The sequence below is a fragment of the Penicillium brevicompactum genome (assembly GCF_028827555.1).
Source record: "Penicillium brevicompactum strain IBT 35665 chromosome Unknown utg000001l_segment0_segment0, whole genome shotgun sequence".
Classification (NCBI taxonomy): Eukaryota; Fungi; Ascomycota; class Eurotiomycetes; order Eurotiales; family Aspergillaceae; genus Penicillium; species Penicillium brevicompactum.
This window is the reverse complement of record NW_026623203.1, coordinates 6,670,732-6,694,430: the sequence shown is the minus strand read 5'-3', so window position 1 is coordinate 6,694,430 and position 23,699 is coordinate 6,670,732. Positions and strand designations below refer to the sequence as shown.

The following is a 23,699-nucleotide window of genomic DNA, read 5'->3' as shown; positions in this document are numbered from 1 at the left end:
TAATACCTGGCATGCTACATGGGCCAAGTCACCTTTTCAATACTCCGTCTAGGGATATGTGTAACCTTTAGGGCCTGGAAGGGTCCTCATCTTGATTATACTATGCCCAGGTGTCATATCTTCTCTGGCATGCATTGGGAGTAGGGTCCTCTAGAATAGATCGATTGAGGAGAACTCAATATACTTCGGCATGAACAGGCCTCGTCTTCAATTCTTAGATATCGGCAACAGGAAAAAACCCTGGGCGTTCAATGACGCCGAGTCACGCCTGGTTTTGCTTTAGTATGGATTAACTGGAGCACCTTCATTTCGACCTAGTGTTGAACAAACCACTTAACATGAGGTTCCTTGGTGGTAGATCATGGACTATGTATGCAAGGCAGTACTCTGTGTGATGTTGGCTGGATCAGTGGTCTCCCATCGAGCGTAGAGATCATCTGGAAGGAGCTTCTTTCTTCCGATTTTGGTTATCACAATGCTGTTCTTCAGAGGGTCAAAGCTAATAGTCGAACTCCCACCCCAGCCTCTAGTCACTCTTAGGATGTGGTTGATCAATGCAACGAATTTCGCAATTGAATCCTGGTGCTTCTTTTCCCAATCCTGTATCGCGGTAGCAACATCAGTCACACTTGGAGTTGAAAATCTTCCATTTTCATGGTAAGCAGAGACAAGCTTGGGTGTTTGGGAAGCCCAAAGCTGAGCTGCAACAGCTGCAAAACGTAGCTTGTTGTGAGATGCCCGAGTTTTGATCTCGAGGGTCGATGCTCTTGGGGTGACTCGGCCTTCTCTCTTGATGATCAACTTGGATTTGTTTGACGGGGCGTGCATGGATGCGGAGTCCGTTCCGAGGGTCAAGGTATCCACGTCAACGGAAAGACTAGTCTCAGTTGATTTGCGACCCTTGGCTTTGGTTTTCAAATCCTCGACGTATCCATCTGTCTCATGACGCACGAGGAAATTAAGACCACCCAGCTTGTAGGAGATGATGCGGTGATGCCCGGTGCTGTCTTTGACCTGAGCCGTGGTATACGCTTTTTCAAACTCATGTCCGAATCCGCTTGTTCTGCTTCGCCGAGAAATCGTATTGGTAGCAATCCCCTCGCGGGAGAAGATCGCAGTCTGGGCGGCCATGTCAACCGAGATAGTGAATGCACCACGAACAAAATCTTTGCATAGAGCTGGCTCAGCAAACCACAGAAGCTTGCGAATGTTATTACGGTCGGTCACAATGTCGACAGAGTGGATATCGAAGGCGGGATGCTCGATGTAAAGGGATCGAAACAACGGCTCGAGAGGGCTATCCGGATGACGAGCATCATTCTGTGATATGTAGACAAGACCTCTGTCTCTCCGTACTTGATGTCTTCCTGGTGGAGGGGACCACTTTGGTGGGCATCCTGGAACGGCAATGGTAGGCGCAGATGCGTTGATCCAGTTATAAGACGCGAGATGCTTCACGTCCGTGATGACCGCTTCTGCTGCCGCAGAAGATTTGAGATCTGGACGGAATATCTCTTCAAGGCCCTCCTCGGTGGTCGTTTTGTTTTCGGGCATTTGACGGGTTCAATGTTGGGACAATGGATGATGGGTAATTTGGAATGTTAGATCGAAGTGGGCAGCGTGTCTGGAGTGAGATGGTGTTCGGGAGCTCAAGGACATTGAGCAACAGCAATGCCCTCACGTGGCGTTTGGTTCTCTCGATGGCTATAAGTTGTCATCTATTTGCCTGCTGGGCAACTTTTCCATTGTATTCAGTTTATTTAGAAATTGTGCAAATTTGAGGCAACCTTTATATGCATCGATGTGTCCACCCTCCGGGGCCATGTAGGCCTCGCATATACAGCGGAGTTTCATAAGCATTGAGCCCCCAGTACTTTGAAGTCCCCTTTTACTTGTTTGCAATAATCTTGGAACCTTGGGAGCTTTGCTATCTTTTTTCTGTGTTCTTTCCTTGAAAATATATCATACCGTCCAAGGTAGCTCTGAGGTCGAAGCAACTAAGATCAAATTCTGTTAAACCTCCAGTGTAGTGACCATCGTTCTATGTGATCTGTAGGCTTTGAAGGCTTATCCTCAACATTTTCAAGGCTTAACAGATATCTCAAATACTCAAGAAAGCTTTACACCGTTATAGTAGAAAATCCCAGCTTATGAGTTGAATGGAGTGTGCGTCATTTGAGTATTCCAGCATCCTCAGGAGGAGTAATTATGTCAGTGATACCATCCAGTTGGCAATGTTGATGAGCTTTCTGTGTTTAACCTGTGAAGTCATTTTCTTACCTTGAATAGACCAGATACAACCAGGAAGACGTAGTTCACCTGAATAGTACGAATTAAATGTGACCCTTGATGCTCTCATCCAATTAGGTATAAGCTAACACTTGGGCATGTTTTTGAGAATATGCACATAGGCTTCCAAGGGTAGCCAGAATAACTTTCCATGCTCATAGATCTTCCTTAGATTCCAGCTTGAGATAGAGAACATTTTGCCAGCTCCCAGTCTGCTGCCAGTGTAGTATTCCGCTTTAGACAGTTTGATTCTATGTTCTCAGTCGTTTAGGTAGTATCCTAAGTAAATAACGGTTGAACAGTATGCTTTCCGGGTAGGTAAATCTTTCACCGAGAGAGTCACCATCCAACAATTCTACGCGTTTTGGAAACAACGCGTGCTTGAGATTGAATCCCCACCGCGATTTATATCTCAAACAACTTCTTTACTTTCCCATGTTGCATTTTCTTTCTCTGAATTATCTTCTTCTTATCATTCTCCGTTGGTTCTGGTCCAAACCTTGGAGCCTCTGAGCCCTGCAATCACAATGTCGACCCAACGCTTCCACGTTTGGTACCTGCGAAGAGATGAAATTCCTGCCCTCGTCGATCTGGCTTACTCTGCTCGTCTTGCCCAGGTTGTGAACCATGTCATCTTCCAAAACAGGGGTGGTGAAGACATCCAACGCGTCCAGTGTGAGCGCGCCGTGAGAGCCCTTTTTGATGACCCCACAGCAAAGTGCGCCATCATCAAACCCGAGGATTCAGATGAGATAGTTGGCTTCTGTATCGAAAAGCGCTGTGTCAATGATGCCCAGGTCAATTCACCCTCGCCAGAAGGACCGACAAAACCGGCAAAGCGCCCCAGGCTAGACCTCAGGATAGTCACTGGAGCCTCTGAGCCTGAGCTACCTGACTATCCCAACTTCTTGCAGCAGCCAAATTCTCACACTGGGACCAATTTGACAAACACTCATAGCGAGGTAAAGCAATCTTCATACTGACATTCGTTCTGGTGCTTGACGTTAATCATGTTTGAAAGAAGGATCAGGACACAGTCATGTCAGACGATCTCAATCGCTCCAGTCCAGAAGCAACCCCAAAGTCCTTTTCGGGCCAATATTCCGCCCTGCACTACCGCAACTTCTTTTTGAGTGATCCCCCAAGCCCAGACGGCCACGCGATGGCAGTCTACAAAATTGCCAAAGAAAATTTGAGCATCATTGACCAGCAGATGCTTGGGATCAATTACATTGGTGAGAATATGGTTTGTAGCGTGGACTTTGTGTGAGCTCTGTTGACATTTCTTACTTTCTCAGAGATTGAGTACCTGTGGGTCAAGCCTGACTACCGATTCAAGGGAATTGGGCAAAAATTCGTGGATGACTGCATTAAGGATGCCACGAGTCATGCACTCCCCCTTTACATATGTGCCGAGCCTACCGCTGCTGGGTTCTTTCGCTCATGCGGATTCCTTGATACCATGAGCTTTATTGTGAATCTGGCACAGAATGCCCCGGATATGAGCGGATATGGGGAGCATCGGTCCATTTGGATGCGTTGGCTCCCACCAGTTGGCAGGAGATGAGTGTACGGCTTCGCGAGTCAGACCTGTCTGTGGGCATATGGAGATGAGCTTCCTGACTAGATAGCCTTCAATTGAATGAATGAACTTGACTCAATATGGTCTGAGCACTATGCGAAACTAATAAACGAAAAGTCTTTTCGTGACCTCGAACAATTTATTACTCTAGATACAGGCTCATGGGGTGTACGCTATGAAGCCGAAGCCGAGACTAAAGATTTTGGCTCCTTTCAAAAAAATAAGAAACTTCAAAAGCTAACAACTACACGCTATTCAATCAAACGAGTGTTTCAAAGGGGGAGAGGTCTAGTCTAAAAAATGGATAGAATCGATCACATATCTTGTGTCGTCTCCACCGTCTACGTTGCCTCCGATATCTCTTTTGTCCCTGCTGTTTTCTCTGTTTCTGCCGTCTCTGTCGTCTGTATTGGCTTTTTCCTCTCTGTTATCTCCGCCAACCATGCTTTCTCTGTGTCCGCCGTCTCTGTTGTGTCCGCCGTCTTCGCCTCTATCCTCTCCATATTCTCCATCGTTTCCATAAACTCTAGGGTGTATTGATCTGGATCCCATACCAGCTCCCTGGTTTTCATCTCCTCAAGCTTCTGGCTCACATAGCCGTCAATTGTCTTCCTCTCTTCGGGCTCTAGGAGATCAAGTCTTTCTTTCCAGGCTTCCTCCGAAGATTCAGATGGTCCAAAGAACCGCTGGTCAATCTTTTTCCAGTAAATCACGTCGAACGCCCAAGTGTTTCTGGCCGCGTACATAATCCAGAAGTCCCCGCTGTCCCAACTCTTTTGCATTGGACCAGAAAGCCTTTGGCTTTCTTCCAGGTGACCATTCTGAATTGCCTCGTTTTCACGCTCAATCATCGCATCGAGAAAGGCAGGAAGTGTCTTTTCGTATATTTGACAATAATGATCGAGCCCTCCGGGCCAGTATTCCGGCTTTTTGAGAAGTAGCCACCAAGGCGGCGCATAAGTAAACTCGACCGGAGCTGTATATGTGAATTCCCAGTCAATCACACCGGTCACCTCTTCAGCCTCATTGATAAGCATATTTTGTGGGCGCAGATCATCACACCAGAGTGGAAAAGGGCCGTTCTCGTGCGAGATCCACTTCTCCCTCAGATTTTGATCTTGAACCATTTTGCGAAACAGAAATCTCGCGACAAACTTGCGTCTGCAGTCATCCTCTGAGTCGATGGCATCATTTCTCTGGTTAATGAGGTGTGAAATATGAAGCTCTGCTAGCATTTCAAAGTAGGATGAAGCCGTGTCATATGTAGTGTCCAATGAGGGTAATTTTGATCGGGGGAGGCATCCCACGGATACGAGTTGATTCATGGACAGAGTTAACGGCCGGCGACAAATCTTCCACTCAGGCGTAGAATTGTCACTCTGGTCAAGCTCGGGTGAGCCTATCCGATCGAAAGTCAGTGTAGAAAGTGACAGGACGATGTTGGCAGGTTCCCTGAAGATGACTGCTTGTCGAGGCCTGTCAAGCTTTGGGTTGATCAAATAGCATCCTATATCTGCTAAGTTGGGACGCCTTGCTGATAGTGGCCATTCAAGAAGCTGTGCCACAGAATCCTTGTGATTGATACCGTCCATGGCGATGAAAGGGGCCAGTTTTGCAGGACAATCCTCTCTTGATCCCCATCGGGCAACACGGGGGACCAGGATTGGGATCCTGTTGGAAGTTTTCTCTGAAATGAATTGCATAACGGAGACCTCGTTGCGGGTTTTCTCTTCGGGGAACATGATACCGCCAGGCATTGGGAATCGGATAATGGCAGTGCTATCATCGATGAATGTCAAGCGAAGGGTGGTATTGAAGGCCCCAGTCTCGAAAGAAGAGAAGTCTGTCATTTCTCGAGGCTCATAGATGCCGAGAAGAAATTGTCCAACTTTGAGGTAGAGGGGATGATCAAAAAAGAGCTGTGGCCATTTTTCCGTCATCCCAAAGGAGATTTCAGCAGCGATTTCATCGTGATCCATCCAGGGATCCATATTTACAATATCGTGGAAGACGGACGATGACTTGGCTGGGATGAGGTAGTCGAAAGAACTCAGGGGCAAGAGTTAAATACGGAATACACATGATAAACAAAAGCGCCTAATGAGGCGGGTAGAGCCCCAAAGTTGGATGTTAAACCAATCAAAACCTTGGAAGCCTCCCACTACTACTAGTGTCCGCGACCAACCTTAGCACGGCCCACTTCGGTTGGAAGTCCTGAAGTGGACCTTGCAAGCAACTGGGCAGCCCTGGTGAACTTGGCTCATTGCGTAGCTACTCTGTACAGGATATATGAATAACCCAGATGATTGATCAGCAAACATGCCCCCTCGGACTCTTAGATCATCATTCATGGATGGGAAAAAAAGTACTTCTTAGGCCTGGTTCAGTGAACACTAGGATGGTGATTTGTCACATCGAACACAGTGTGTTGTTGTTGGTGTGCTTGCATGAAATCCAGGTCTGTTCTTACCCATCACACCAATCACTACTTATATCACATTTTTGAGGTTCCAGGCCACCGTGGTGGGATCATAGGAGTTTACAATCGTCAAGCTCAGGAGCACGACCCCGTGATTGCCCAGGTGGTCTCATAGCCCCCTGTCTTGGCTCTTATTGGCTCTTAGGTACGGAATATACTCCGTACTATCTACAACTTTCCAAGGTTGGAACTCTAGGAGCCGGGCCAACATCGTTTGTTGGCAAGGCAAATGTTCAACCCAGCCCGTGCAATGTACCCTAGAGCCACTAGCGCAGTACCTACGGAATATTGTTTCAATGAAGTAAGAAGTATATAGACAAAGTACTCGCGCGGAATGACCAATACCTAGGCATTACCTAGTCATCAAATGAACCTTGGAACTTGGAAACAGGTACCTGCCTACCTTACTCTCTCGATTTAAAAAGACTTCCAGGGTTGAAGTAAACGATACTAGTAAGGGGATACCATGGAAGTGCCTAGGTGTGGAAGAACACCGATAGCTACTGAAAAGACGTTATACATACGGAGTATACTGGACATACGTACAATTTTCGATCCAAAGACTTTCCAAGGTTTCAATGGAATATGTCCCATACACAATATCTACACGGGTTACGAGTATGTCGTGTTTCTATATATAGGCTTTGATTAATGGACATCTAGCGCTGTTGGCTTGGTACCGAAACAGTAACATGGCAAGGGACTTGTGACATAACTTGATTATTGCAATAATAAAGATAGCTGAACCACTTGAAGATCTTGGTTGGTCTACATTAACAAGGCTGTCATATGAGTCATTTGCGGAGCATCAAGCAGTTGAATCCTACTTGGTTGGTGGGTTGGCCTTGTCATCGGAGCCCCGGATCTCCAAATTGAAGCACCTCGTTCATTCATTGTGTTTTCCAGTCACTTCTCGATTTTCATTGTATTTTTTTATTTATTCTCCTTCGTATATGTTGCTGTGGATGCGTTGTAGCCCAGGGGAAAGCGCACACTCGAGCGTACTGATATACACCCCCAGACTCTTACAGTAGATTTACAGAATGCGACTTATCAGAGCTCTCTACAGATTCCAATCTAATTCTCTCATATCTTATATAGTTACTGCACTTGTCTCGGGTGCCAAAAATAGCGGCGATTAAACTTGTGCTGCTAAATCTACAGGACTGGTTAATTCATGTTTGAAAATATATCATACGCAATTTACTTTAGCTTGGAAGGTCGGGACAATATCCCCAGCAGCGTCAACGCCCGTGGACGGAACCGCTCATTCAACTTCAAAGCTCTCGTTATAGTTAGTAATCAACAAGAAAAATCCAGTGTTTGTCCTGCCCTGGTGGTTGATAGGATATCGTGTCATTGTGGCGCCTCCATGGATATATTATAATCATAGAAACTGCAAGCGTCGTCATACATTCTGTCCCTTTAGCCAGGGCTCGACGTTTTGAAAAGCACAGCTTTGTGATTAGTGGTTGGCTGTTAAGTTGATATGAGAATTCGCATTATGCCTACTCGGTCCACGTCGATATGTTGGTGGGTGTTGGACAGGGAAGCGCCCTGCTCCTATCCGTACCTGTATGATTTGGTGATCAAGTTGAGCTTACATCCATTCATCCACAGGATGATTTCATTTAATTTGGAAGTATCATCATTCCAATTAGGCGGCTGGCTGTCTTGCCTCACGTTGGTGAACTCTAACTCCAGGGCTGCATCCATTTCATTTGCTGGGGGAAAAGCTCATGTTGATTCTGGCGCTTGCATCACTGCCGTGTGATGAATTTTTTATACTGTTGTGGCTTCTTTTCCTTCTGGTGCGAGTATAAGAGATATCATCCTCCTTCGAAGTGAACGAAACAAAAGCAAGAACTTTACCTACCAGCTATCTCCAAAACTACATTTTCACCACCACTACCCTCAATACAATTTCTCCATTACAAGCCTCTCAAGTCAGACCTTTCATTTCGGTGTTCAATCAGTGAGACTCCAAGCATTTATCCCTTGTCTTGCATAAACTAAAAGCTGTGCGACTTAGAATTCTTTCGTTACGATGAGTAGTTTCAAAGATCCCCAGCAATTGAGAAATCAAAATTTGAGTGAAAGAACTGGCGAAGTATCTGTGGAGAAGCGCAGCATAAACAGGCGGGAAAAAGAGAAGAGAGAGAAGGAAGAAGCGGAGGCAGCGGAGAGAGCGAAGCAGCAAGCGGCGCAGGCAGCTGTATTGGCACCTGGTAACCAGGCTAGGAAGAGTCGTGAGAAGTCGCATAATGCGAATGTTGTGAGCGAGTTCCTCGAGGGCTATCATGATACTCCATGACCATCGTGGTTGGATTCAATGCTGCGGGTGGGCGACACAATCCTCTGACTACGGATTTTTTTTAACTCGCATCTGAGTCTCATCGACGTGAGTGATTCCGACTATTGACTAGGTCTGGCTGTCGGGCTCAGATGAAAGGGTTTTTTTTACTGTAGTTCGTTGATGTTAATATGAAGGAACATTCCGAATCTGGTAGATTGGCTATGTAATTCAATCCGCCAGCCCTGAGGCGCTGGACACCTTTAGTAATTAAGCAGAATATACTGAGCATGTTCAATAGCTCGAGCGCTTTAGGACGACTTGCATCGATCTTTTTAGTAGAAAATTCGCTTCAGTTACTTGAATCGTATAGATTGCTTTTGGGGATTGTGAAACCCATTAAATGAAGACTTCTGATTTGGAAGGACTAGACATTTTAGATGGAGAGGACCGCTCGCTAGAGATGGAAGAGATTTGATAGATATAGGATACCGTAAACGCTCTACAATATAAAGCAGCGATTACCTGGTAGGGGTCGATATAAGCCAATATTCCCGAGTGATTTGATTCGCTACCGGTCTCGATCACTTAGCCGAATAAGCCGAATGAAGTTCCAAGGTTCCAAGGCTTTCAAGGTTCAGCGTCTTTTCAATATTCATGCCCTACCTCTTTTCCCTTCCAAGGTACTCTTCAATCTTCCTAGTTCGGAAATATATGACTCGAACCCAGAAAGACTTCAACTCGATTCTGTTTTGCAAAATTTGGAGGCTCGACTGAGTCACATCTTCCTCATGGACAACAAGAATATTTCCTTCGCAAGTTTTGGCCTGGTGGTGCTTGACCAAATTCGCTTTCCCAACCGGAAACATTTGACCAATGTGCTGGGTGGGTCTGGGGCTTACGGTTGGTCTTGCCTGCCCAGGTGGAATATCTCGATTTCAACAATCAGATTGCTGATCTATGCATGCTTGTAGCGACACTAGGCGCTCGGTTGTTTCTGCCATCTCCACAGAGCCGCTCCCTGGCCTGGCCGATCCATGTGGGAAATGATTTTCCGGACCACATTGCAGATCTCTTGCATAGCTGGGATACAAATTTGGTCATAACAAAAGAATCAGACCAGCCCTCGACTCGAGGCTTACTGGAGTATCAAGATACCACATTCGGACGTACGAAAAGCCTATTTATGTACCCTTCTTCTGTCATCCTTGCTATTCCCGTTATATTTTCCTGCCGATGATTCGAGATTCGAGCTCACCAAATCAGCAAACACAAAAAATGAATATGAGCTAATTTCAAGCTTTCTTTTAGCGAAGAACTTCAAGTACACCACACCGATTCTTGCAATTCAAGAAAACGAGTTGCTAGGCACCACCTTGCTGACTTCGAAAGTCTATCACTATCTTGCTAGTCCTCAGGATATGAGAACGCGTCTTCTCAACATGCTGTTTCTACGAGAGAAGTTGGGTATACAACATCGTCCTCTGATTATCTGGGAACCGGCTCCACTTTCTTGCAAGCCGGAGAACCTACAAGACTTTCTAGCAGTTGCAGCTTTGGTCGACGTGTTCAGTCCCAACCACTTAGAACTGGCTGCCCTGTTTGAAGATACCCCAGCTACTTCTGATAGAAGCGAGATTGAAAGGCTGGCTATGAAATTCATAACCAACGGAGTCGGCCCGGAAGGAAAGGGTACGGTGATTGTTCGAGTTGGTGAACATGGCTGTTTTGTTCGATCGAGCAACCTCGTTTCCAAATGGCTACCTCCATTCCATATGGCAGGGCCTGGAGAAGAGCAGGCGACCAAAGTGGTTGATCCGACTGGAGCCGGAAACGCATTTCTGGGAGGCTACTCTATAGGGTACCTCCAAACGGGAGGTGATATAATTCAAGCAGCTAACTATGGGTCTGTCGCAGCATCATTTGCATTGGAGCAAGTAGGAATGCCGGAGAAGAGGTGTGAAGGAGGTGAAGAATTGTGGAATGGGGCCAGTGTTCTTGGAAGATTGCATGAATATAGGGCTAGGCAAGAATCCGCCGGCACGCAAGGGGACTTCGGGAGCAGCTCAAAATAAATCGAACACCGACATGGTGGTCACCTTGACGTATATTGAGTCGGTTCACGATGGACTGGGCTGGAGTGAAACAGTCAACTGCTGCTTGGTGTCTGCAGTCTCCGCCGCCTAAACGACCCTTTACCTTTGGGAAACTTTGTATTTAATCTGCTATTCACTGCATTGTCATCATTTTCAGGTAGAGATCGAACGGTGGTTGTCTTTCAACATACTCCCACCCTAGCAACCAGCTTGCCTGGGCGATGGCAATGATACTCAGTGAAAAGCAGAAAAGTGAAACGTTGAAACCATGAACTGGGGTGGCTTCCTTTGGGGCTTGCTGAATATCCGTTTCCAAGGTTTATATGATTTGCCCAGAAAATTTCCCTAGATCTTGCAACGCTGAATCGACCCATGTAGCTATAACATACTCCGTAATGACAAAGAGCATTCCTCTCTTTACTATGTACATCGGTGAGAGAAGAGAAGGGCAGCAGTCGAGAACATCATACCACTCCATTGATTCGGAAATATTGTTCTGTTTTTGAAGCTAATGCACAGCCAGTTGACGGGTTTAATAAATGCTGACACTCCACTCCGCGGCCGGTATGTAGATGTTGAGGTGGTCTGTGCTACGGCAAGGGGGAAAGGCAACGGCCACCCATGTCAGTGGCTTGAGCATGGCTTGAGCATGGTCAAAGCAAGGCATAAAGTTAAAAACAAAATTATACTCACCTCAATGAGAAAACCACCATGAATTCGGAGTTGTTTCGGAATCAAAATCTGGAACCCCAATTTCCGGGGTATCTCGGTGAGTGCAAAAGGGTTGGTCTTCCCCAGCTCCTCCGCATCTTTCCCACGGACGCGGGGAATGTCACATCGAACCATATGAACACCTCCGAGCGCAAAATGTTCCATAGCAAACCGATATCCGCTTTACACCGACATCTGTAATCAACACGGGGCTCAAAGTCTGAAACACACCGATTTTAGGTTTCAAGCGTAACGCGCAGCGACATCCACACGTATGGAGTACGGAGTAATACTGGAGAAATATGGAAAAGGCAGGGAAAGCAAGAGAGGGAAAAAAAGAACATCGGCCAACGCCGTCCCACAGAACACCGTCTGGCAAGGGCCGAATCACGCAGCCCGAGTCCACTTCGGGTCCTGCCAGCCACTGAAGTTGCCAGAAGCCGTAGACCGTCCCGTTCTGGGAAAAGGACCGTCGTCGGGGCCCCGGACTAGTCGAGTGGTCGGGTCGTTATTTGGAAGTCGGCAATCTCATTCGCTTCTGCTCACGCGATGTGGGCACTCCGGGTAAATTGCACAGGCAGGTATTCCGGAGTAGCAGTCGGCTACAATACGGGCAGAGAAAAATACCTGTTTTGCAGCAGGGTTCGGGAATGCTGGAGCCGAGCGTATCTTTGACATGATTAGTGTCTCCAGGAATTTAATTGTGGATTGACCTGGGGGGGCCGGAAATAATAAAAAAAAACTGTGTTCACATGGACCCCTTGATGTACAGGGACCACAATTTTCTCCAGGTTTTGATCTTTATCTCTACTCCCGATTTCTGAAGCTTGAGATTGAACTCGAAAACACTCTTCAGTGCCCAGAAACGCCACTGCCGTCCCGACTACAGGGGAATCAGCCGACTTTTTCTCTCTCTTCCGAACCCGGCCTGAAGCCGGGTTGAGGTGTAATACGCCGCTTGACCTCCTTGGGCCTAGGGCTGTCACCCTCGTGGTTGATTCCCCGGATCCCATGAGCCATCCTGGGGTCTCCGCCAATGACCGGCCGGCGGGTGGGTATGCTTAAGTCAATGTCCACCAATGATGTGGCTGAATCACAGCTGGGGTTGCAAACAAGATCTTGGCGCAGCCCTAGGTGGTTTGATTATCGTGGACTCTGTACTCGAGTGTACATATGATACTGTAATTTGACTTCTCGGAGATCCCAGACACGGCATGAGAGTGGGTTTAACAGAGAGTCATGGCTAATCTACGGGTTCCGTGTACATTACCATTCGGCCCCCGACATGCACCCAGAATTTTCCCGTTAGGATTTATTTAAACACCGCTGGTTTCCTCGTTTCTGGCCTGGGTCCTGTGTGTCTTTTTCTTCCTCCAATCTTCCACTGGTTTGGAAAGTTATCATTCACGATGGTTGTTGTGGGGAACATCTACGCCATCACGGCTGTGTCCGTCGTTGGCGGCGCGCTGTTTGGATTCGATATCTCGTCCATGTCGGCCATTATTACCACGCCGGCGTATAAGTGTTACTTTAATCATGGCCCCAAAGGCCCTCCCTTTAACGATGACGACCAATGTAGTGGTCTCAGCTCCCTGGCTCAGGGTGGTGTCACTGCTGCGATGCCCGGTGGTTCATGGCTAGGTGCCCTGATCTCTGGTTTCATCTCTGATCGTCTTGGTCGCAAGTATGCTATCATGGTTGGTTGTATTATTTGGTAAGTCATCTCATGATCTAGATCATACTTGACGATTAAGTATATCTAACACCCTGCTTCTATAGGATCATCGGTTCCATCATTATCTGTGCTTCTCAAAATATGGGCATGCTCATTGCCGGACGTATCATCAACGGTCTCAGTGTCGGTATCGAGTCTGCTCAGGTCCCTGTCTATATTTCGGAAATTGCGCCGCCCTCTAAGCGTGGTCGTCTCGTTGGCTCCCAGCAGTGGGCTATCACTTGGGGTATTCTTATCATGTACTAGTATGTCTCCCACATTCTCGAGCGGCTGCAGACGTCCAGTGACTGACATCCAACACTTACAGCATCTCCTTCGGCTGCTCCTACATTGGTCATGGCAACTCTTCTACCTCCCACAACTACAGCGAGTCTGTCTTCCGCATTCCCTGGGGTGTGCAGATGGTCCCCGCCGTTCTTCTGTTCTTTGGAATGATGATCCTGCCCGAGTCTCCTCGTTGGTTGGCCCGCCATGACCGTTGGGAAGAGGCCCAGTCAGTTCTGGCCCTCGTTCACGGCAAGGGTGACGCCAACAGCCCCTTCGTCATCGCCGAGATGCAAGAAATTCGCGACATGTGCGAATTCGAACGTGCCAACAAGGATGTCTCATACATGGAGTTGTTCCACCCCAAAATGATTCACCGTACCATGACCGGTATCTGGACTCAGATCTGGTCTCAGCTGACCGGTATGAACGTCATGATGTACTACATCACCTACGTTTTCAACATGGCTGGCTACGAGGGTGACGCCACCCTCATCGCCTCATCCATCCAGTACATCATCAACGTTATCATGACTGTCCCCGCTCTGATCTGGGTTGATCGCTGGGGTCGTCGCCCGACCCTGTTGATCGGTGCTACCCTGATGATGATCTGGATGTTCGCCAACGCCGGTATCATGGCCAACTACGGAGAGGTTGTCCCCGGCGGTATTGGGGGCGTAGCCGAACAGTCTATGCGCCTGAGCGGTGCACCTGCCAAGGGTCTCATTGCCTGCACCTACCTGTTCGTTGCCTCATACGCCCCTACCTGGGGACCCGTTTCATGGGTCTACCCTCCTGAGCTGTACCCCCTCCGCGTGCGTGGTAAGGCGGTTGCCCTGGCTACCTCTTCTAACTGGGCTTTCAACACTGCTCTCGGTCTGTTCGTCCCTACTGCCTTTGCTACCATCCGCTGGCAGACCTATATTATCTTTGGTGTTTTCTTGGCTACCATGCTCGTCCACGTCTTCTTCCTCTTCCCTGAGACTGCGGGCAAGACCCTTGAGGAGACCGAGCAGATCTTTGAAGATCCCAACGGTATCCCTTACATCGGTACCCCTGCGTGGAAGACTTCCCACGATACCAAGCGCACCGTGGCTGCTGAGTCTGGCGATGTCGAGGTGCTTGGTGAGAAGTTGGCTGTTGCTGAGAAGCGCACTGCTGCTCACGCTGAGGAGGTTTAATAGAGTGGGCATAAGACGGGGTGGTCCATTAATACCTTTTCTTTTTTTTTTTTTTACCAGACACGGTTCAACTGGGTTGCACCGTTTATGATGTCATATACTAGAATTTAACATATCACATATATCCACGACATCAATCTGATCCGCTCTCTCCCTCATTGATTTCTGGCATACCTCCGAGTACTGCCCCTTCCTGCTCAGGTGTTCGGCTTTAAAATTGAAACTGTCCACGTAGGATTGTGATTGGGACCAAAACAAGATCAATCGCAAAATCCAGCCTCTTGGCGCGCCTACAACTTGACAAGGCCGTGTCGATAGCAGCCCTCAGACTCCTAAAGGAGAAGGAGTCGAACACAGCATCCTCCATAAAAAACCAGGCCAAGGAACCGAGGTTAATCCCAAAACGTCAAGAGTCGCAACAAAGAGCGCCAAGATTTTCCGAGAGCTCGGAGTGGGGAGGTAACCCCTGGGCAAAAAAAAAAAGATCGTCTTCACCTTCTCATCCGATCGTTCCGGATTAGTCTCGTGCAGGTGTTTCTCTCATCCTTCTCATCTGTGTGTTTCTTTTCTTTTCTTTTCATTGCTTTCTTCTTTTTCTTTTTCTTGTCCCTCTCCGAGCACGTGAGCTCAACCTCGTCCCGAATACGAACACATTGAATCACGACACAATCGCCATGGTCCGTCCGCGGGGAAGCTCAGCCTTGGGCGTGGACATCCGAGGCGATACTAGCGCGCCAGCGATGTCCACGATGAACGAAGTGAGCCCGATCGAATCACCCACAGACCAGAAGGTACGCATTACCGAGGCAGTCGCGCGCATCCCGACTAACAGCACCCAGTTCAATGGCTCCGCGAAACCGAAAACAACAAAGCGTCGTCGCGCCCGATCGCTCCTCCATCGCTTCGCAGATACCTGTCTGCGATATACATGGCTCCTGCCTTTGATCGTGATGCTCTTTTTGCTCGGCCTGTACGCCATTAACCCCACGACCTCAAACCCAATGCACAGCGCCATCTTTCTGTCTTACCCGCAAGGTCCCAAGACTCCCGGTGGTCCAATCATGTACGGAAAAGGCAAGAAGGACATCGCGTTCGTGGCGTTCTATACGGTTGTGCTGTCTTTCACACGCGAATTCATCATGCAGCAGATGATCCGACCGTTCGCTGTGTGGTGTGGTATTCGAGGCAAGGGCAAGACCGCGCGGTTCATGGAGCAAATGTACACGGCGGTGTACTTCGGAGTCTTCGGGCCATTTGGGCTTTATGTGATGAAGCGCTCGACGATTTGGTACTTCAACACCACGGCGATGTTCGAGGGATTCCCGCACCGCGAGCACGAGGCCGTCTTCAAGGCCTATTACCTCCTCGAGGCTAGTTACTGGGCCCAGCAGGCGATTGTGCTCATGCTGCAGTTGGAGAAGCCCCGCAAGGACTTCAAAGAGCTGGTCGGCCACCACATCATCACCTTGGCTCTTATCGGACTGAGCTATCGCTTCCACTTCACGCACATGGGTCTGGCGGTTTACATCACGCACGATATCTCTGATTTCTTCTTGGCGACGTCCAAGACTCTCAACTACCTGGATGCGTATATCACTGCGCCGTACTTCACCATGTTTGTTGGATGGTGGATTTACCTACGTCATTATCTGAATCTGAAGATTCTCTGGGCTGTTCTGACAGAGTTCCGCACCGTTGGTCCCTTTGAGCTCAACTGGGAGACTCAGCAGTATAAGTGCTGGATTAGTCAGTACATCACCTTTTCCCTGCTTGCCAGTCTGCAGGCCGTCAACCTGTTCTGGCTCTTCCTGATCCTGCGCATCTTGACCAACTACATCTTCACCAACGTCACAAAGGATGAGCGCAGCGATGACGAGGAAGAGGAAGAAGAAGAGACTACTGTCGAGACCAAGGCTATTGCCACTGGCGCCGATCAGGGCAAGGAGAACCAAGCCCCTCAGGTGCTGGTCAATGGCGAGCCCGTCGCCGAGCAGCGCGGACCTCGGACGCGCAGCCGAAAGGCCTAAGTCCGTGTCTTTTGTTGGAGTTGCATTGAGTATTCAAAAATGGATGGCTCATCCTGTTATAGTTATACTGTGGGGGAGTTCTCCAGATGGTGCTCTGGACATGTCGATATGCTGTTAATGTATTAGTGGAGCTAGGTTTGAGTCTGGTGCATTGGCTGTGCCACCTAGAAATGCCCCTTTAGAAGAGCGGGCGCCGGCGCTTGTTTTTTAACGAGCATATGAATCAAGTAATATTGGGTTACTACTTATTTTTACCTTCTGAATACAACTTGGGCATCAAGTTTCGTATATGAAATCATCCACAGATCCTCTCAACCATGTATCTAATTCTCGCAAAGCATCAAGGTCATTTTGAGGCCTCGCAATCCTTCGTGTCTCGTCGTACCATTCATATGTTCCTCCATGCATGGTCATATCATCGCCCTCTTTAGCGGCAGAATCAAAATCCGTGATGATGGGAATGTCTCCTGCGAACATGATGTTGGACGGGTTGATATCGTTGTGGATGATCCCAAGAGAATGCAAATGCCGTATACCAGCCTCAATACCACGCAGCCAGCTCGAGACCTGCAAAGGCGATAATTCACCCCGATGAGCAACAAAGGCACGCTTTCCATATTTACGTGGATTGACTCGCTGATACAGAGTGCAGTCGTATTTAGTAAAACAAAGTCCCTTGATCCGGCTATCTTGGACCTCACATCCATGATATTGAGCTATATTCGGGTGAGGATTCCGCTTGATTGTTTCACAAACGCGGGCTTCGCGGGTGAGAAGTTGAGATATTGCTTCGGGATAAGAGCTGGTGTAGGTCGACAGTTTTGGTCGTTTGATGTACCATTGCGAGGGATTGGATGTCTCTGTGAATGATGGATCGAATGGTGCAGAAAGAGCAGCTGAAGGGATCATAGTAATGTTGTATAGATCACTGAGCTTGAACTCTGCATTCGGGGTACATCTTTTCCGAGAGGATGCTTGGTACAGTTCATTGTTCATTCGATATATGATGTTCGAGTGATTGAAGGCAACTGGCTCCCCAGCGCCACCGTAATCCTCGCTACTTTCAAGCACTTCCATGCCGTAGAAAGCAATTGAAGTATCTTTTGGGGAGGTGGATTGGGGCTTTAGCTGAAAGGCAGGAGAAAGAGGGGTATGAAGCTTACAGGCCTTCACCGCTCATGATAAGAGCTTGTATAAGGAAGCGAAAGCATTGAAGTGTGAGAATCATGTATTTCACGTCTCGCTTCTAAAAGTATAGATACATCGGTAGGGGTGTCATAAATCTTCACTGGATATCCAGCAGACCGAGTGGATTGAGGTCACTCTACGCCCGCAGATCAGGTGTTAGGTGCCCTTTACTCCTTGGACTCGCCCTCGGACTTGTCGCTTTTGGCGTCGTCCTTGGACTCGTCCTTCTTGGGCTCCTCGCCCTCGCCCTTGGACTCCTTGGACTCATCCTTCTTCTCTTCCTTCTTCTCTTCCTTGGATTCTCCCTTGTCCTCAGACTCTTCCTTCTTTTCTTCGGTGTCCTCGCTCTTCTTTTCATCCTTCTTCTCCTCCTTGGGAGCTTCCTCGGAGGACTCTTGGTCCTTGTTCTCTGCAGGCTCGCTCTCAGCCTCTACCTTGTCATCTCCCTTCTCTTCATGCTCGGCCTCGTGGCCGTGTCCATGATCCTCGCCGTGAGCATCGTGGTGTCCATCAGAGCCAGAGGGCCATAGAGAGAACAGTAGCACTCCGGTAAGACCAGCAGATCCGATTGCCCTATAGAAAGAGATACAATGAGACAATGGACGTCAATGGACCTCATTATAGAAACTCACCATGGGACATCGCTTGAGTTGTGAATCTCCCCATGGCCGCCGGTGGAATTGAAGCGACGGCCAAGCAGCTGAGCCGAGCGACGAGCGACAGGGGCGGCGCGAATGGATTGAGCCGCAGTCGCAGCGCGGAAGATTGAACGACGTGCAAAGACCATTGTGTAGGAAATCTGGGGAGATTTGGGGGAGTGCGAATGGAGGATGAGGAATAAAGAATGTGGGAAGTGTGATAGGTGACTCTTTGCAACGTAGCCCCGACTGCTGCCGAGGAGGTTGGGTCTTACGACCGTATCCCAGTTACTTCCGCAGGTCTGTGCACGATGATGCAATGTCTCCACTACTCCGGATTTAAACTACTTCTACGGAGTACTTCACTTATCTGATCCTCTGTTATTTTCCTATTTTCAATGGCACTTAAAAAGTGCAATTGGTTTTTTTGTCAGCAAAACATTGCCACTGCTTCATGACTGAACTTGCCGGCCTAGCCGAATTATAAGCTGCCGATCTCAAAACTCCCACTCGGTGTAGTTGCGAGTCCCAGGTATGGGACTGATGTTGGAACGGGAGGTGGGATCCTTGGGTCAAAGGCTTCAATTTCAGGAGGCTGTTTACTTACCTTTTCTAATACTTCAAATACGCATTTAAGCTTTCCAAGAACACGCATGGAGACCATTCTTATCCGTTGATAGAGGATAAACGGTGAGTGGAAAGTGCAATAATCCCCAACTGTGCAGTCTGGAGTATCCCTAGTACAGTATAGTTTCATGAGTATTGAGCTTCCAGTACTCCAAGCCCTACTGTTAGCCTGACCTATACCTACGGAATAACCTTGGAATCTTGGACACTTTGCTGTCTTTCTTGCTGTCTTTCCAACTATCTTTTTTAATCTGACCTTGTCCAAGAGAATATCATATCATACTGTACAAGGTAGGTCTGAGGTCGAAGTTGCTGCGGTCAAATACTTCCGAAGCTCCACTATATTTAGAGGGTGCGTTAGAGTCTGATCTGGTGGAATCATGCCGAGTGAAATTACTAGAATACATATTGTAATGGGAAAACCGCGCCAGTACTCGTTTGTGCCTCAGGCATCCCAGGGGTATTTCTAGGCCCAATCCCCTAGCATAGCAATTCAGGCATTCGACATCTCTCGCAAGAACAGCATCTCTTTCCTATTCCGGTAGTCCTGGGGGGGCCTGCGTAGCTCCCTGATCCCGCCGAGCACTGAGCACCCCCGTCGTCTTGTCTGCGATGTCAGACCGCCAGCGCGCTCTTCCCACTATAATATGGAGGTGTTTGTTCATGCATGAGGGTGTGGTAACACCGAGTGTATTCTTCAAGGGTACCTTATAATTAGCGAGTCTGGGGATGCAGATCCGTTAAGAACATTGGTGGTCTCCGTCAATCGGTTTTTCTTATTAATTTCTACACTCGCAAGCCAAGAATGATCTTTGACTGACACAAACCCGCCTGAGAGGGTAAGGTAACTGCTGTAATTATTCATTCTGTACCTGAACATTACATGTATTGTATGATGAAATCACGTGGGAGAAGAACCACCGGGTATTTTAGAGGCGGAGTTGGCCTCAGGCTGGAAAAGCAACGAATGACACCTTAGGCGCCAATGACCCCACGTTGAGGCGTTCAGCTATCTGAAGCTCTCTCACTTCACTCCAACTACGGTCGGCCTGCTTTGCGTATTGCCTTTTTTACATACGCTCCCCGCGATAACCTACACTGGAGCTTCAACATCATGGCGGATCGACAACTCACTCAGTCGACTATCGTCACCCTGCTATCAAAGCTCAATGACCCCGATGCCGACTTGAGGTACATGTCCTTGAACGACCTCTTCGGAATCTTGAACAATCAAAGCTCTGTTTTCCTGGCCCATGACCGTGGCACATCGACAAAACTCGCTGAGGGTTTGCTAAAAGCTCTCGATGATCAACATGGTGATGTGCAGAACATGGCACTCAAGTGGTTTGTACCCAGTTATGTCCGGTCTTGAAGATGAGCTCTAACTCTGCAACCAAATAGCCTTGGCCCGCTCGCCGTCCGCTTACCAGCCGAATCCCTCACGCCTCTCCTGGAGCAGTTGGCCACACTGACTGCCTCCGAGACGATAGACACATCTGTGCCCAACACAGCGCTCCGCGTCATTGTTGACACCCTACCACATCCTCAGGCAGGTCAACCTGCACCCCAAAATGTGATCACGGCATACACGGCGGTCTCAAAAGTCCTAGTTCCTCGTTTGACTGGCCCGACACCTTCCGCCTCCGGCAGACGAGGGTCATTGGTGAGGAGTATGATGGAGAAGGACCCGTCTCGTGGGTTCAGCAGTGATGCTATTGATGTGCTCATCAAGGTTGTCACCTGCTTCGGGCCCCTTCTTCAGGAAAGGGAGCTCGACAGTCTCCAAATCTCGGTCATGGCCATTATCCGAAACGACACGGCCGGCACTGTGGTCACCAAGCGCGCACTGACTGCCATTTCAGCGCTCGTCCTTTACTTCTCCGATAGCCAACTCAACAACTTCGTAGCCACCCTGACCAAAACTCTTTCCTCCAACATCTCCGTGGTGCAGCGTCGACACCTGATTGCTGCCATTGGCGTCATCGCACGAACGGCTCCCGCCAAGTTCGGCCCACACCTGGACAGCTTGGCACCTTTTGTGTTCTCTGCGGTTGGCGAAGAAGACGTTGTGCCTGCCAATTGAGAAGCTCAAGAATGCTGCACTGGCGTCGACAATAAGCAAAGCGCCTGATGGTACTTTCGCTAGCACCAGAAACCCACTGGATCCACCAAGCCTTTCTGGATCAGCTGGCATACTCGTCCTGTATGGCCGAATCTTCATTATGTCATTTCACCCAGTCACCGCCATGCTCTGAAAGGCACAGTCTGGATGTCGACAGTTGAACGTCCGAGATGGCAAGGAACTCACGATACCCACGTTGATATTAAACCCACGAGCGCATCAAAAATTCTGTACCAGTGGGGTGCAATGACATGCATTATGGATCTCCATAGATATATGGTCTTTCCTCGCGGAATAGATACAAATGCACTCGAAGCTTCCTCGTTTCGCACCTTCCCAACTAGAATATTAGCTCATTCCTGCCAGCGTTTTCTTGCTGTTGCTCTTCTCTCTTCTCCCTCTCTTCAGACTATCTCCATTTCCAACCATTACTTCCACATAACCATCACACATCGCTTACTTCATATATACCTCCCGTACCTTCCGTCAAGATGCGTTTGCATCCTACATTTGCCTTGCTTTTAGCACCTCTGGCAAACTGTTTGCTCGCCAAGGTTCATGGCGCTGGCCCTGTGTATACCGTTTCGATGGAGTCATCCAACATCGTACAGTCTCGCCTCGACTCTCGCGATGTCCCCAACAATGCGGATTATCGTTGTGGTCCCAAGATTGGCAAATGCCCAGTCGGCACATGCTGCTCGGGTGCAGGTATGTAGTGTGTGTGCGAAGATGTGGTGAAAGATCATCTCAGTAACAATGACAGGCTTCTGTGGTACTTCCAAGGCTCACTGCCGCTCCCCGGATTGCAAAATTGACTACGGCCACTGCGATGCCCATCGATCCCCTTACGGACCTCCTACCAAAGAGATTGCCCGACCACACCTTGGACAAGTCCCTTATGGACCGACTCAGATTCGCTCGTGTGCTATTCCGGGTACAATCGCGCTGACCTTTGACGATGGTCCCACTCGTTACACTGGAGATTTGCTAGACTTGCTGGACAAGTACGACGCCAAGGCGACCTTCTTCATTACGGGTATCAACAACGGAAAGGGCGCTATCGATGATCTCACCTTGCCTTGGGCTTCTTTGATCGAGCGCATGCATTCGAGTGGTCACCAGATTGCCAGTCACACTTGGTCTCACGAGGATCTCAGCAAAGTCACTCCCTCGCAACGCAGTGAACAGTTGGAGAAAAATGAAGCTGCGATACGCAACATTCTTGGCTACTTCCCCAGCTACATGCGACCACCTTATTCCAGCTGCACCCCTGACACAGAATGTGGAGACCAGCTCGGTGAGCTTGGCTACCACATCATTCTCTACGACATTGACACCGACGACTACAAGAATGACAGTCCCGACTTGATCCAGCGATCGAAGGATATCTTCGATCACCAAGTCCTCCAAAGCGACCCACTCACAACCTCTTGGCTTGTCATCGCCCACGATGCCCATGAGCAGACAGTCCACAATCTTACGGAGCATATGCTCAAGGCCATCAAGAGACTGGGGTACCGTGCCATCACCGTTGGAGATTGTCTTCGCGATCCCCGACCCTTGTGGTATCGCAAGGACACCCGCATGCCGACTCAGAAGAAGAAGCCAAAGAAGCCAGCTTCAGCAGATCCCAACAAACCTGTATCCTGGGACGGTTCTTGCGGCTCTAACTACACTTGCCTTGGCTCCGCCTTTGGGTTCTGTTGCAACAATGAAAACGCATGTGGCAACACCAGTAACCATTGTGGCAAAGGTTGCCAGAAGGATGCTGGATATTGTTCAGTTGAGGCTCCTGGCAATGGCGATGCCTGGGACCCAAAGATTGAAGTCAATGCCAAGTCAGAGGCAGATACTGAGATCCGAATGCTTGGGTCCGCAGTCATGGCAGCCATGACTTCCTTGTTCCTTGCTTTCATCGTTGCGATGTTCATGTAAAGAATCATGTTGGCCTTTGTGTGGAATTTTCGGGAGTTTTGAGCCGGGTTCAACGCAGTTGACATTACATTATTACCTATCCTGTGGTCTTTTCGGCCACAAGTCATTCGTTTGAACGTACCGGCAAATTTGACAGAAATTGATGGGCCATGGGCAAGCCCAGAATCGTTAGTCTTTAGCAAAAGTGCATGCAACCTTGATGAGGTCTTCTACCAGAACGTTTCTCTATTGCCCATATACGTTGAAAATGGTGTACGTAGCACTCTTATACCTGGCAAGGATATCCTTAGTATCATTGATTGCACTGCTGGTCGGTACCCACCATCTTAGGAACCTTGGAAGACACGGCCTATCATATCAGCCCGCAACCTTGGAAACCTCTTTTTGGTCCATTGAGATTGACAACCTTGGAAGCTCCTCAAATAATGCCCGAAGTGCTGGCGATAGAATGGATTCGCCAATTACAGGAAATAGGTAGTTGTGGAACTGGTTTCCAAGATTGTGATAAGAGACTAGCTGACAAGAATTTCTA

At 48.6% G+C, this 23,699-nt stretch overlaps 11 protein-coding genes across 11 annotated transcripts; 7 read left to right on the top strand and 4 right to left on the bottom strand.

Moving 5' to 3' along the window:
• Nucleotides 1-366: 366 nt before the first annotated feature.
• Nucleotides 367-1,554, bottom strand: N7506_002118 (geranylgeranyl pyrophosphate synthetase; the record flags this gene model as incomplete). The annotated part of the gene is made up of 1 exon (XM_056951414.1): nucleotides 367-1,554. The coding sequence occupies one exon, from the start codon at nucleotides 1,552-1,554 to the stop codon at nucleotides 367-369; it is 1,188 nt and encodes a 395-aa protein (XP_056817329.1).
• Nucleotides 1,555-2,816: 1,262 nt separating this feature from the next.
• N7506_002117 (uncharacterized protein) lies at nucleotides 2,817-3,856 on the top strand (the record flags this gene model as incomplete). Its single annotated transcript, XM_056951413.1, has 3 exons — nucleotides 2,817-3,251; nucleotides 3,311-3,535; nucleotides 3,590-3,856. The coding sequence occupies 3 exons, from the start codon at nucleotides 2,817-2,819 to the stop codon at nucleotides 3,854-3,856; spliced, it is 927 nt and encodes a 308-aa protein (XP_056817328.1).
• Nucleotides 3,857-4,212: 356 nt separating this feature from the next.
• Nucleotides 4,213-5,862, bottom strand: N7506_002116 (uncharacterized protein; the record flags this gene model as incomplete). The annotated part of the gene is made up of 1 exon (XM_056951412.1): nucleotides 4,213-5,862. The coding sequence occupies one exon, from the start codon at nucleotides 5,860-5,862 to the stop codon at nucleotides 4,213-4,215; it is 1,650 nt and encodes a 549-aa protein (XP_056817327.1).
• Nucleotides 5,863-8,397: 2,535 nt separating this feature from the next.
• Nucleotides 8,398-8,664, top strand: N7506_002115 (uncharacterized protein; the record flags this gene model as incomplete). The annotated part of the gene is made up of 1 exon (XM_056951411.1): nucleotides 8,398-8,664. One exon carries the CDS (start codon nucleotides 8,398-8,400, stop codon nucleotides 8,662-8,664), a length of 267 nt encoding a protein of 88 aa, XP_056817326.1.
• Nucleotides 8,665-10,085: 1,421 nt separating this feature from the next.
• On the top strand, nucleotides 10,086-10,718 carry N7506_002114 (uncharacterized protein; the record flags this gene model as incomplete). Its single annotated transcript, XM_056951410.1, has 1 exon — nucleotides 10,086-10,718. One exon carries the CDS (start codon nucleotides 10,086-10,088, stop codon nucleotides 10,716-10,718), a length of 633 nt encoding a protein of 210 aa, XP_056817325.1.
• Nucleotides 10,719-12,859: 2,141 nt separating this feature from the next.
• On the top strand, nucleotides 12,860-14,630 carry N7506_002113 (sugar porter family MFS transporter; the record flags this gene model as incomplete). The annotated part of the gene is made up of 3 exons (XM_056951409.1): nucleotides 12,860-13,164; nucleotides 13,230-13,430; nucleotides 13,493-14,630. The coding sequence occupies 3 exons, from the start codon at nucleotides 12,860-12,862 to the stop codon at nucleotides 14,628-14,630; spliced, it is 1,644 nt and encodes a 547-aa protein (XP_056817324.1).
• Nucleotides 14,631-15,304: 674 nt separating this feature from the next.
• On the top strand, nucleotides 15,305-16,657 carry N7506_002112 (TLC domain-containing protein; the record flags this gene model as incomplete). Its single annotated transcript, XM_056951408.1, has 1 exon — nucleotides 15,305-16,657. One exon carries the CDS (start codon nucleotides 15,305-15,307, stop codon nucleotides 16,655-16,657), a length of 1,353 nt encoding a protein of 450 aa, XP_056817323.1.
• Nucleotides 16,658-16,933: 276 nt separating this feature from the next.
• On the bottom strand, nucleotides 16,934-17,734 carry N7506_002111 (uncharacterized protein; the record flags this gene model as incomplete). Its single annotated transcript, XM_056951407.1, has 1 exon — nucleotides 16,934-17,734. The coding sequence occupies one exon, from the start codon at nucleotides 17,732-17,734 to the stop codon at nucleotides 16,934-16,936; it is 801 nt and encodes a 266-aa protein (XP_056817322.1).
• A 278-nt stretch (nucleotides 17,735-18,012) lies between these two features.
• Nucleotides 18,013-18,632, bottom strand: N7506_002110 (uncharacterized protein; the record flags this gene model as incomplete). Its single annotated transcript, XM_056951406.1, has 2 exons — nucleotides 18,013-18,418; nucleotides 18,478-18,632. The coding sequence occupies 2 exons, from the start codon at nucleotides 18,630-18,632 to the stop codon at nucleotides 18,013-18,015; spliced, it is 561 nt and encodes a 186-aa protein (XP_056817321.1).
• Nucleotides 18,633-20,224: 1,592 nt separating this feature from the next.
• On the top strand, nucleotides 20,225-21,193 carry N7506_002109 (uncharacterized protein; the record flags this gene model as incomplete). The annotated part of the gene is made up of 2 exons (XM_056951405.1): nucleotides 20,225-20,454; nucleotides 20,512-21,193. The coding sequence occupies 2 exons, from the start codon at nucleotides 20,225-20,227 to the stop codon at nucleotides 21,191-21,193; spliced, it is 912 nt and encodes a 303-aa protein (XP_056817320.1).
• A 530-nt stretch (nucleotides 21,194-21,723) lies between these two features.
• Nucleotides 21,724-23,167, top strand: N7506_002108 (chitin deacetylase CDA6; the record flags this gene model as incomplete). The annotated part of the gene is made up of 2 exons (XM_056951404.1): nucleotides 21,724-21,940; nucleotides 21,996-23,167. The coding sequence occupies 2 exons, from the start codon at nucleotides 21,724-21,726 to the stop codon at nucleotides 23,165-23,167; spliced, it is 1,389 nt and encodes a 462-aa protein (XP_056817319.1).
• Between the last annotated feature and the right edge of the window lie 532 nt (nucleotides 23,168-23,699).